Source organism: Castor canadensis, chromosome 16 (assembly GCF_047511655.1).
Source record: "Castor canadensis chromosome 16, mCasCan1.hap1v2, whole genome shotgun sequence".
NCBI lineage: Eukaryota > Metazoa > Chordata > Mammalia > Rodentia > Castoridae > Castor > Castor canadensis.
Window position 1 is genome coordinate 66,813,251 of NC_133401.1, and position 12,638 is coordinate 66,825,888.

Sequence of the window (12,638 nt, forward strand, 5' to 3'; positions counted from 1 at the left end):
AGAAATTACTAGCTATGAAATGAAGACGTAAAGAGAGGAAATAGTGTCACGAAGAAAAGGGGGATAGGGAGCCTGCTCCATGCAAGCCGCGCTTAAGTCTGGGAAGGAGCAAGTTCAAACTCAAGAGCAGCGTCCATGCGAACAGGGCTCGGGGCTGGTGGGAAGCCGGTGTTCCTTCCGCTGCGGGACGACTTTCCCCAGCCTCGTTTACACGGACCACGGCCGGGAGGGCGGCGAGAAGCAGGAAGCCGGCGCGCGGACAGCCGGGCGCCGCGAGGGCGCAGGAGGGCCCGCCCGCGCCGAGTCCGCGCCCGCCCGCACGCCGCTCACGTGACGCGGCCAACATGGCCGACCGGGAAGACGGCGGCCCGGCGGGGCGGGAGCCGGAGTTAGCTCCGGGACCCGGGCCGGAGCCGGGAGAAGAGTTTGAGATCGTGGACCGCAGCCAGCTGCCCAGCCCGGGCGAGCTGCGGAGCGCGGCCAGGACCCGGACGCCGGCAGAGAGCTGGTCGGCGCCCATCCTGACGCTGGCGCGGAAGGCCACGGGGAACCTGTCGGCGAGTTGCGGGAGCGCGCTGCGCGCGGCCGCTGGGCTGGGCGCGGGGGACGGCGGCGGGGAGCGCGCGGCGCGCGCAGGTAGGCTCGGGCGCGAACGCGGCTGCGGCGGCGAGGCTGCTCTGGGCTGGGCACCCCACCTGGCCGGTCCGACGAGTTGTGGAGACTCCCTGGGTCTGGGGGCGGGGCGGGGCTCTGCGGTCGGTCCTTGCACTTGAACTTGCGCACTGTGCCCTGCACTGAGAGTGGAGAAGGAAGTGCGAGGGTTAGGACGCAAGTCGTCTGAATACTTGATCGTAGTGCTGTGCTGCTCTTGAAAATCGCAGATGCCAGCCCCTTTCACACTCTTGCAGGTGTTAATTGACTCTCGACGGACTAAGAGTGCCACGTCAGGAGTCTGCAGGTTTTGGTTCCCCTCCAGTTCTGCCACTTATCCACCCTGCCACTCGCATTTCTCAGCCTGTAAAAGGGGGAAGGTGATTATTATTACCAGTGATCTTTTAATGTCCTTTTCAGCCGTTGTAATCTAGAATAGAGTTTCGGCGTGCCAATGAGAGGAGTATAGACATGTTAAGATTTTTTTTTTTTTACTTAGCCTTATGAGTCAAATATTTAGCTGTGTTTGTGTGTGTGTGTTGCTGGGGTTTGAACTCAGGGCTTTGCTTGATAGGCAGGTGCTCTGCCACTTGAAGCTGCACCTCCCGCAAAATGAGCCAAGTGTTTCCAGCTGTGCAAGCCAATACAAATAGCCAGTAGAAACGTGTGGTGTTTAAATGTACAATTAATTAAAATCCATTAAAATTAAGCTCCTCGATTTTTAATTTTTTAATTGAATTTTAAAAATTGAAATTGAATTCAGTCAGCCTTGCATCCAGGGATTCAACCAGCTGAGGGGGAAATGACACAACTGTCTGTACTGAACACGTGCATATTTTGTCATTCCTTAAATAACCCAGTATAGGGACGATACGTGGCATTTACATGTTATTAGGTGTTATAAGTAGTCGAGAGATGATTTAAAGCATCCAGGAGGATGTGTAGTTTATATGCAAATACTCCATGGATTTTGGTATCCATGGCGATCCTGGAACCAGTCCCCTGTGGATACCCAGAGACAACTACAATTTTAATTGAATTAACAGTTGAGTTTCTTAGTGACAGCAGGCACACTTTACCCAGTAACTTGTCTGTGGCTCGTGGCCACTGTATTGGATAGCACAGAACAGACAGAAAATGCCACGGGACAGAGCTGACCACCTGTCGTGCTTTCTCAGAGCATCGTAGGTCTTTAGGGTGTCCCCTCCCAGCCACTGGTACGTTTGCTGCAAATGTCGGCTCTCACATCGGAATAGTGACTTGTGAGATTTTCTGTAGTCGAGAAGAATTAATGAGTAAAGTATAAAAGCTGAGTCACTTTTGATCCTGCCAGTAGAAAAAGGGGGACTGGGAGGGGAGTAAGGAGGGAGTCTGCTCAGCCCAGAACTCTGCTCCCCATTGGCTTGACATCCTTCTGGAGACCTTTCCACCAGCTGGTGGACGCTTCATTGTACGTTCATTGTGCGCCTCAGGATCCAGTCCTGAGAGTCACAGCACAGGGTCTTCTGGAAGTCTCTCAGACAGTTCCTGGCACACAGTAAACATGTGACCTAAAAATGGGGCAAGTCCTGGGAAACACATTGTTAGGCAGTTTTGGTTGCCTGAACATCATAGCAGATATTTGTGCAAAACCTAGATGATCTGGCCAGCTGACTGGGCATAACTGTGCTCCCTCCTGGGCTACAAAGTCATCACACGTTATTGAATACTGTAGATAACTGTAACACAGCAGCGTTGTGTATGTAGACATATCCAAAGGTGCCGTGAAAATACAGAAAAGGACACACGTGGCACTCCTCACAGCACTTACCATGGGTGGAGCTTGCTGTGGGTGGGTAGTGAGAGTGGAGGCTTAGGACATCACTCTGCACTGCTTACTAAATACTGTACATTTAAGCTACCCGAAACTTACAAAAATGTTTCTTTCCTTAATAATAAGTGATTATATATGCATGCATCTATGTGACATGAATGTAAAAGGGGGGTCAGTTTGGGGGAAGAAGCCAGTAAGATGGAAGGAGGGGGAAAAGAGGGGGGTGTCGATATGCTAGAAGTATATTATGCACACATGTATGAAAGTAGCATAATGAAACCCACTGAAAATTGTAAAAAAAAAACAAACAAACAAAAAACTGGGTGCCGGTGGCTCACACCTATAATCCTAGCTACTTGGGAGGCTGAAATCAGGAGGATCAAGGTTGGAGGCCAGCCCAAGCAAATGGTTCTGCAGACCCTATCTCCATACTAACCAGAGCAAAATGGACTGGAGGTGTGTCTCAAGAAGTGGAGTACAAAGCCCTGAGTTCAAATGCCAGTGCCACACTCACACACAAATGTTACTGGACAGCCTTTCATCACAGCAAAAAATTATGTAAGTAAGTTAAAATTCATAATTTTCCTCCTGAGTAAAGCTCTAAGGGTATAAAAATTTCTTTTGGAATGAATTACCATTAAAATTATTAGTAATCCTACATTAGTAAAAGGAATATGAATATAATTTTTACAAATAATTGTTAGACATAAATAAACTTGTCTCAAGTTACATGATACTGGTTTTTATCATCAGTGTGGTCAGGAGATGCATATAGATCATTTATTGCTAAAATGTAATAGAATTCACCATCAATTGTGTTTGTTTGGTTGGTTTTGGCGTCACTGGGGTTTGAGCTCAGGGCTTCACACTTGCTAGGCAGGCGCTCTGCCGCTTGAGCCACTCCTCCAGCCCTTTTCACTCTGGTTATTTTGGGACGGGATCTTGCATTTGTGTCCGGGCTGATCTGGATCATCATCATCTTATTTTGCTTCCTGCGTAGCTGGGATGACAGGCACACATCCTGTGCCCAGCCTTTAGCTGAAGTCCATCCACCATATACCTTCAACTTCATCTCCTTTATTCTCCTCTCCCTCCCACAAGTAACTGCCCCACATGCTGTACCTATTTTACAGTCCTGTCTTTCCTTATTAATATTTAAGTTGACGTTCCAAGGGTTTCTCAGTGCGTCCCTGCTGCGAGTCAACTTTACTTTGATCCATTCAACCCCTTCCATTGCTCTCCCTTAGTCTTTTACTTCCTTCTCACAAACTTTTTTGCCTGGGCAAGTCTTGAACTTTAAGATGTGATTCTCCTAATCTCTTCCTCCTGAGTAGCTAGGATTACAGGTATGAGCCACCATGCCCAGCAAAACTTTTTTTTTTTTTAACTTTCTACCAGCAGAGAGCTAGAGACCACCTCTCTAGCTCCAGCTAGGTTCAATAAAGCAATAAGAGATTGGAAACTTTTTCCATGTTTGGTGACTTGATTAATCATTAGAGGCTTCACCTCCTCTTGGTTTGTGAGGCATTCTGCACCCGGGGTCACTGGACCAGGACCAAATGATTGATTGATTGATTGATAAATAATAGATAATAGATAATAGATAGATGGGGAGTGAATTGCCTTTCCATAGAAAGGAAACGAGTGCCCGTGAACCTGAGCACCTGAGATTGGGTTCTTTGAGACTCCTGGGCACCCAGCCCTTGGCAATACTTAACCCTGTATGTATTCTGACTTAAAGACCACTGGTTTACAGAAGTGGGCTTGTTGTCTTACTTGTTACAGGGACCAGTGATGCTCCAGGGAGGTCTCCAAAAGAGAGGAAGCTTCCGCCTGGCCCTTGGGTACCAAGTTCATGATGTTGTTGCAGAAAAGAACTTTAGGGCATGAGGTAGAGACCAAGAAAGTTTATTAGTTAAGGAAAGCAAAGGAGGATAGTAGACAACCCAGACATAGGTGCGGGTACATCTGATAACCGGTTCAATGACTGCCCTAACATCAAGGATACTGGTGGTGGAAAAGTAGGCTGGGGTTGGCTCAAGTCCAGTTTTAGATAAGTGCTCCTCTTTGTTTTGGACAAATCCTTCTTGCTGTTACACTGTTTTATCTATTAGGGCCAGAGAGGTCAAGATTGGCATCTTTATTAACTTTAGGTCATTATGATATAGATGTCCAGGCATTCCCTTTAAACAGAGGATGGGTTCTGCCAGATGCTCCATTCAAGATAGATGTCCTACTTCAAGGTAAATAGTTTCCTTTGCAAACACTTTTGTGATCTAAGGAGTCGTCTTCTCAAATGTTTTGTTTTCGGGACAAGTTATCTTTCTTTAAGCTATCCTTGCCCAGTTCCCAGAGTGCACTAATCATTTGGGCAAGCGGGCAAGGTCAGAGAGAAAAAGCTGTTCTCTTTTTCCTTTTTACTAAGTGTTGTATGGTGTTGAGGGAGTGTAAGCCCTAAAGCAAAGAAAATAGTGCCTGTGTGCTTTCAGTCAAGCTATTCATCAACACAGAGCTTATCTCTCAGTTCCTGGCTGCTGTTTCCCATGCTTCATTTTCCCCAGTCCACTTAACCCTGTCTGTTTTCTGACTTAAAGACCTCAAGTTTACAGAACTGGGGTTGGTGTCTTAAGAATAAATCTTTACAGACTCTTTCCATGGTTACTGGTATGTTCAAGTTTACTTCCTCCTCTTGAAGAGGTCTTACAGTTTTTATTTCCTTTGCCAATCATCCATTTTGTTATAGTCTTAAATTGTGTGTGCATGTGTGTGTGTATCTTTTTTTTCCCCCCTCTGGTAATAGAGCTTAAACTCAGGGCCTATGCCTTGAGCCACTCCACCAGCCCTGTTTTGTGTTAGGTATTTTCAAGATAAGGTCTCAGGAATTATTTGCCTGGGCTGGCTTCTAACCATGATCCTCCTGATCTCTGCCTTCTGAGCACCTTGGATTACAGGCGTGACCCACCAGCGCCTGGCTTAAATTTTATGAATTTGATACATAGAATTCTCTTGAACTTTGAAAATAATTATACCACCCCCCAAAAGGGTTTACTTAACCCACTTGTCCACAACCAAGACAAAATGTTTGGATTCACTCCCAGAAGCTCTCTCCTATTTTCTTGGGTTTTGCTTAGAGAATTTTTTGTTTGGTTACTTGGTTGGTTGGTTAGCTAGTTTTTTGAAACAGGATCTGTAACCCAGGCTGGCCTCAAACTTGGAATCCTCCTGCCCTAGCTTCCCAGGTCTAGGATTACCTTGTGTACACCACCACACCCAGCTCAGAAATTAGAATTTTTAGGCCCAAAATGTGGCAATATATACTTACGACTTTTATTACAAATACACAACCATATTATCGTTCTTTTAGATTGAACTACAGGTTTATTTACATATGTACAAAATAGTATGTATATATACTCCTTTAATATGTCCATACTAACCTAATGCCCATATCCAGGATATACAGGTCAATAAGACAAAGGCAAATTATTCGACACAAAAATTCAGAGGGTGAACAATTAGTTCACGTAAGACATACTAGACAGCAAAGAACAACGAATCATTGCTTCATCAGAGCCCAAGCTGAGCCCAACCATCCCCCCAACCCCACTGGCAAAGTCACGGAGATCGAATGGTGGCGCCAGAAGGAAAAGAGGGCACTTGGGGTTCGTTTTCCTGCCAGGGCTCTTAAGTTTGGGTTCTAAATCTTTAATTTCTAGGATGCCAGTTTCCTGGGTTTGGGTAAACACTCAAAGCAAAGAGACAGAATTAGTGGAATAGAAATGCAGCTGAGTTCATTAGAGGTTATAGGTGTAAAAAAAAAAAGTATGCAAAACTCAGAATAGTCAGTGATAGGGGAAGGGCTCCTCCCTGCAGTAACCGGGCCGAACCTTCAGACAAGAAACGCTTCTGGAGCGGGTGGGGATCCGCCCCTTCTGGGGCAGAGAACACAAAATGGCGCTCGCGCGTGGGCGTGGCCTTGGGCTGGACTCATCCAATAGGAACGCTTAGGGGCGGGACGTTCTCGCAGCACGCTCTCTAGTTTAGGACTGGGCCTCCTGGCATTTGCGCTCTTTGATTGGTTCAAAGTGGGATACGGGTTGTGAGAGGGGCCAATCACGGTAAGTCTTCATAGAGCCGTCGCCCTAGCAACGCGCAGAGCCATCTAGGAGAGGCCTCTGGAATTGGACACCTGTGTCAGTCCTCGGACTCAATGCTGGGGCGTTGTAGATGGGGCGGGGACCACTAAGAGGCCAGTGACGGCTGACTGCGAACCCCCGTTGTCTGCCACCAGCGTGTCCGCACCCCGAGCGAACGCCTGACCTATGCCTAGCCCGTCTTGCTTCCGTTGCCTGATGTCCACCCCTAGGCCTCCAGTCCACTAACGAAGCTGTCCCCGCTTGCGCCCCACAGCTTCTAAGGGGCAGATGATGGAGGAGCGCTCCAACCTGACGCACATGATGAAGCTCAGCATCAAGGTCCTGCTCCAGTCCGCTCTTAGCCTGGGCCGCAGCCTGGACGCCGACCATGCCCCTTTGCAGCAGTTCTTCGTAGTAATGGAACACTGCCTCAAACATGGGCTGAAAGGTGAGCCTCAGGGGCTTCGTGGGCTCGGACTTTGCTCAGCCCGTTCCCATTCCCGCCCTGCGCTGTGGGTATAGGGATAGCAGCAGTGTCCAGGACAGACAAGTTCTCTGCAGTCTGGAGCAGTGCTGTCCAGTAGAAATGTCACGCACGCTACATAAGCAGATTAAAGCAGAAAGAAACCAGGGAGATTAATATTGATGATACATTTTATTGAACCCAGTGCATCCAAAATATTGTCATTTTGACATGATTCTGAAGCCTTCTTAGTGACATTTTACACTTTTACACTAAGGATTTAAAATCCAATGTTCACACTTACAGCACATCTTGGTTCAGTTCCTCAGGTGCACTCAGCCACGTTGGAAGCGCTTGGGAGGTAGTATATGCAGCCAGTGATGGCTTTGGACAGCCCAGTTCTAGAAGACAAGACAGACAGTAAATCCAGAAACAATCAATTACGAAATGCTGCAAATTTAAGACAAGAAAAGGAGGAGCTAGATTTCTAAGCGATTTCAGGGGATTTTAAACAAGGGAGAAACGTGGCCCAACTTGCATTTTTAAAGACCTTCCAGTCATGTCCAGAACAGAGTTTAAGAGTGGGGAGGTGACAATATTAGGAGCTGGGAGACCAATTAGGTTACTACAGCTGTTCAGGTGAGAGATGGCAGTGATGATTTGAAGAACTCAAGTACTGATGTTTCTTCCACCAGGAGGGAAGGTTGGGGGAGGATTTCACAGGTGCCTTCTTTAAGGTACTTGTTTTAATTCATGGGCTTTTCACTCATGAAGTCCTTATTGTACTTGGAGAAAGAACGTGGTAGGTATATCAGAGAAACCATGTTTACTCCACCTCTCCCAGTCCCCAAGCCTGAATCAGAAGGGTTAAGAAGTAGAGCTCTGCAGATTTCACTTAACTTCGGAAGACAGATTGTGGGCCCTGAAAAAATTTTGCTACCTGTTCTTACGAATAACACTTTTGTTTTTCCTTTTAGTTAAGAAGAGTTTTATTGGCCAAAGTAAATCTTTCTTTGGTCCTTTGGAGCTGGTGGAGAAACTTTGTCCAGAAGCAGCAGATATAGCTACTAGTGTCAGAAATCTGCCAGAATTAAAGTGAGTGAGAAGTAGTAAAACCAATGTGATGTTTAAAAAAAAAAAACCAAATCTCTTATTTACCCATTTCTTAATTCCTTGCTGACAAAATATTTTCTAACTTGAACATACTGTAGCATGAACCATGCTTAGACTTTAACCCCAGCTCTGCTGCATCTTGTCCACATGATCTTTTCCTTAAGGTGAGGACACTGGTTTCCTGCTTGCCACACAGTTACAACAGATTTTAAAGGTGTTGTTAACCAAAGAGCAGTCACAGAAGGAAAAGGAGTCACTGTCACTCTCTTGGAATCTGTTTCCCATACCTCTGAGCAATTTGAATAATACAGTTAAATCGATCTTAGATTCCAGGACAAGGGGCATTTGTGGTTAGGCTGGGATCAACAAGTCATTTGCCATGTCTCTGTTCACCCTTGGGACCACTATGCATAGCTTCATGGTCAAAAGCTGGGGAGAACACAAATGGGGCATGGAGTCTGGCATTTAAGAGGGGCCTTAGCAATCCTTAAGCTGAGGTCAAGGAACCCTCTGCAGAGTCACCCACAGGGGATCTGACTCTTCAGCCTTTGACACGTGTGTGGAGCCAGCCTATTCCATTTTTAGGTAGTAATAGCTTCCACCTTGAGGCTCCCCTACTGCCAGGCACTGTACTGAGGACATTTCTTTTCCTTATCTTACTTAATCCTCCACACCAATCCTCAGGATGGCTGTTGACATCTCCATTTTCAAGTGTGGAAACTGCAACTTAGAATGGTTAAGTAACTTGCCCAAGGCTCTTTGGCAAGTGCCTCTGCACCCTTTATGTCCCACTAACTCCTGCTGCTGAGCCCTGTACATTCTTTTCAAGATTGGACCTCAGCCTCCTGTATGTCCCTGTCTCTAGTTCGTCCTCCAGGCCTACACTGCATAAGTTTAAAGGATTTTTTACATGTACCAACTTTTCTGTTTGATGACTTTTTTTTTTTTTTGCTGTGTTCAGCACCAAACATAGGGCCTTACACGTACTAGGCAAGAGCTCTACCACTGAACTACACCCCCAGCCCTGAGGCATTTCAGAAGTCTTACTATTCTAACTCAGAACTCACTGTCACCCAAATCCTCCACATCTGTTTCCTCATTAATCCTGATGTTGTTAAACAAGTGACAAGTTTAAATATTGTAAATCCTCACCCTGTCTGCCAAAAAAGGGCCTTGCCCAGTAGCTCCCTATGCTTGGCACTTGGAGGAGTAGCCTTGTTGGAGGACGTGTATGAAAGAGGTACTGTTTTGCTTCATAAACAGTGGCAGTGTTTTTACTGTTTTATTAAATATTAACAAGAGTTCTAAAGTTTCTACATGATTTGTGTTATGGGGACAGGGCAGAGAACTTTTTAAAGTAGTCTGAAATTTGCAAAATAAACTGCATTCTGAAAGGAAGCTCTCTAGAGTTTAATACTCTCATCTAATTGAGATATCATTTATAGCATGACCTGTCACCCCAAATTTTTCACTGTTTCTATGTCATGGTTTATTATTGAACAAAACATGACAAACTCTAGTCCCAAATACTGGCACTTAAACCAGGCAAGGCTTCTCCCCTTTTTTTTGCAAATTAAAAATAACTTTTTTTCTAATTGCCAAATTTTTAATTGGAAAGTAAAAACAAGCTGAAAAATGAAATAGACAGACTTCCATTATCCCTACCTAAGGGAAGGAAAACAAAACAAAACAAAACAAAAAACCTTAGGGCTAGGAGTGTGCTCAGTGGTACAAAGCCTGGGTTCAATCACCAACATTACAGAAAATCCTTCCAGATCCTTCCAATGTGTGGTAAAATATTAAGATTCTGTTCTTATTTTTTTTTCCGGACCCCATTCCATAACATCATGAAGAATAGCTTGTTATAATCTACCAAAATGGGAACTGCAGCTACCCCTTGACTTAGCAATTCCACTTGTGGGCATTTTATCCTACAGATGATAGCACATGGCAATGACTCGTACAAAGCTGGGCCTGGTGGTGTACTCCTGTAGTCCCAGCTACTCAGGGGACTGACACAGGAGAATCACTTAAGCCAAGAGTTCAAGACTAGCTGGACAGGTCTGGAGGCACAGCTCAAGTGGTAGAGCACCTGGCTAGCAAGCTCGAAGCCCTGAGTTTAAATCCCAGTACCAACAAAACAAGTTTTTTATATCAATTTATTCAATAAAAAAAGACTAGCTGGGCAACATAGCAAGATGCTGTCCCCCCACCTCCCCCCCCAAAAAAAAGAATTGGTTTTTTTTGTGGGGCTAGAATTTGAACTCAGGGTTCACACTTGCAAAGTAGGTGCTCTACTGCTTGAGTCATACCTCCAATCCATTTGGTCTGATTATTTTTTGGAGATGGAGTCTCTCAAACTATTTGCCTGGACTAGCTTTGAACCTTGATCCTCTCAATCTCAGCTTCCCAAGTAGCTAGGATTACAGGTGTGAGCCACCATTGCCCAGCCTCTATTATTTGTAACAGCAGAACATTAGAACCAGCCTAGAGTGAAAAAAAAAACTAAATAAATTATGGTGCAGTCCAATAATGAAACATTAAAGGTAAAAAAAAAATGCAGTCTTCTGTATATTAGTATGCAGAAATTTTCAAGATGTAAGTGAAATAAGCAATATAGTGTATTCATTTTTTTTTAAAAGAGGAAAAACTTCATCTTTGCACTTGTTTCATCTAGATAGAAGTGTTTTCGAAGCAAACCTATGAGAAAGAAGAAATAAGAGGGTGGGAGACGGGGTCTGAGACAGCTGCAGTGGTATACTTTTTAATACAGCACTTTCTACTTTTTAAAACCAGGTGCAAGTATCATTGCCTATTCCAGAAAAAAAACCACAGTATTAAACTGCATACTGTTTTGTAGCTTTTTCCCATTGAATTTTAGACCTTAAACTTTTTTCCATAGCCACTATTCATTGATACCTTTTTTGTTAATATACATTTTTAGTTTATGTATCTCAACAAACAAGCTGGGTGTGGTGGTGCACACCTGTCATCCCAGCTGCTGGGAGGCATAAGTAGGAGGATCAGGGTCCAGGCTGGCTCAGGCAATAATGCAAGATCCTATCTGAGAAATTACTAAAACAGAAAGGATGGAGGGCATGGCACAAGTGGTAGAGCACCTGCTTAGCAAGTGTGAGGCCCTGAGTTCAAACCCCAGTACTGCCGAAAACTAAAATAAAAAATTGGTGAATATGGTAAATTTTATGTTGTGTATATATTACACAATTAAAACAAAATTGGGGCTGGGGGTGTAGAGCCCCTACCTAGCAAGTGCAGGGCCCTGAGTTAAAACCCCAGCACCTAAATAAATAAATAAATAAATAAATGCACCTTTGAGCTAATACCTTAGATATCTTTATAAGTTGAACACTGTGGTATATACCACATTCTTTATCAGTCTTTTAAAAGACTGTCTATCCATTATACAAACCTAAGTTCATATTTCCTGCCTCCCTATGAAACTTTGCAAAGATAGGCAAAGTTTTATCTAATTCCATTTGTTCTAGAAATCATGTTTTGCTGAGGAATTTTCCTTTCATCAACATACCCACTCACAAAACATATACCCATGATACAAAATTCAAACAGCACCCAAAGGTGTGCAGTGAGCCATTTTTCTCCTTGCCCAGATAGGTGCATGTCCTTCCCTAACCCCAGACAGTCACTGTTACCAGCGTTCTCTGCACTCAGCGGTGGGGGAAGGGGATTACACGTGGGCATCTCCCTGACTAAACTCAGGATTGTTTAGTTTTTTCCTGTTTGTTGTTGTTGTTAAACCACAACAGTTTGGTCCTCTGTTTCAATTCTAGGACAGCTGTGGGAAGAGGCAGAGCTTGGCTTTATCTTGCTCTCATGCAAAAGAAACTGGCTGATTATCTGAAAGTGCTTGTAGACAACAAGCATCTCTTAAGGTATTTCACCACCTGTCTCTGCTTCTCTTCCACTTTGTAAATAATCGCAGCATAGTTCTATAGATCATTTTGAATTGAAATAAGAGTTGTATAATGTTCACAGCTTCTATTGAAGTTATTAATCTTAAATGTTCTATGACTTAGTTTTAGCAATATTTTTTTTAGGGCCCCTGGTATCTCAATCATCGTAAAAGAAGATTCATCTGAATTTCATTTTGAAAAATTTTGAAGATAATTCTTCAAAAATGTCAATAACTAAGATTTGGTAACTGACAACCTATTCCACTAAGTTTTTGTGAATTGGTATTTATTAGGTTAGATAATAACAGAAAAAAATAACTTTTGAATTAGGTAGAGTGTGCCATTTTAAAGCACAAAATCCTGCTTTTTGTAAGCAGACATACCTATATTACCTCATTTAGAATTTCCATATCCACTTTGTAAAATTTCTTATCTCTTCACATCAGTAAAAATTTAAACTGGCTTATTACTGAAATTTATGATGGTTCATTTTGGTATTTATAGCTATGTGAACAAAAAGTCATTATAAA

General features: G+C 44.1%; 1 protein-coding gene across 3 annotated transcripts in view; it reads left to right on the top strand.

The window, feature by feature from the left end:
- The first annotated feature begins 326 nt into the window (after positions 1-326).
- Rufy1 (RUN and FYVE domain containing 1) overlaps positions 327-12,638 on the top strand; it is a 42,466-nt gene continuing 30,154 nt past the window's right edge. For 2 of the 3 annotated variants that reach the window (XM_020166815.2, XM_074057458.1), the window contains exons 1-4: positions 327-636; positions 6,875-7,048; positions 8,041-8,158; positions 11,986-12,087. In XM_020166815.2, the coding sequence (XP_020022404.1) occupies positions 345-636; positions 6,875-7,048; positions 8,041-8,158; positions 11,986-12,087 (686 nt within the window). In that variant the 5' untranslated portion in view covers positions 327-344. Of the gene's footprint in view, positions 637-2,738; positions 3,023-6,874; positions 7,049-8,040; positions 8,159-11,985; positions 12,088-12,638 lie in introns of those variants that run through there. The other variant, XM_074057459.1, reaches the window with a different exon arrangement.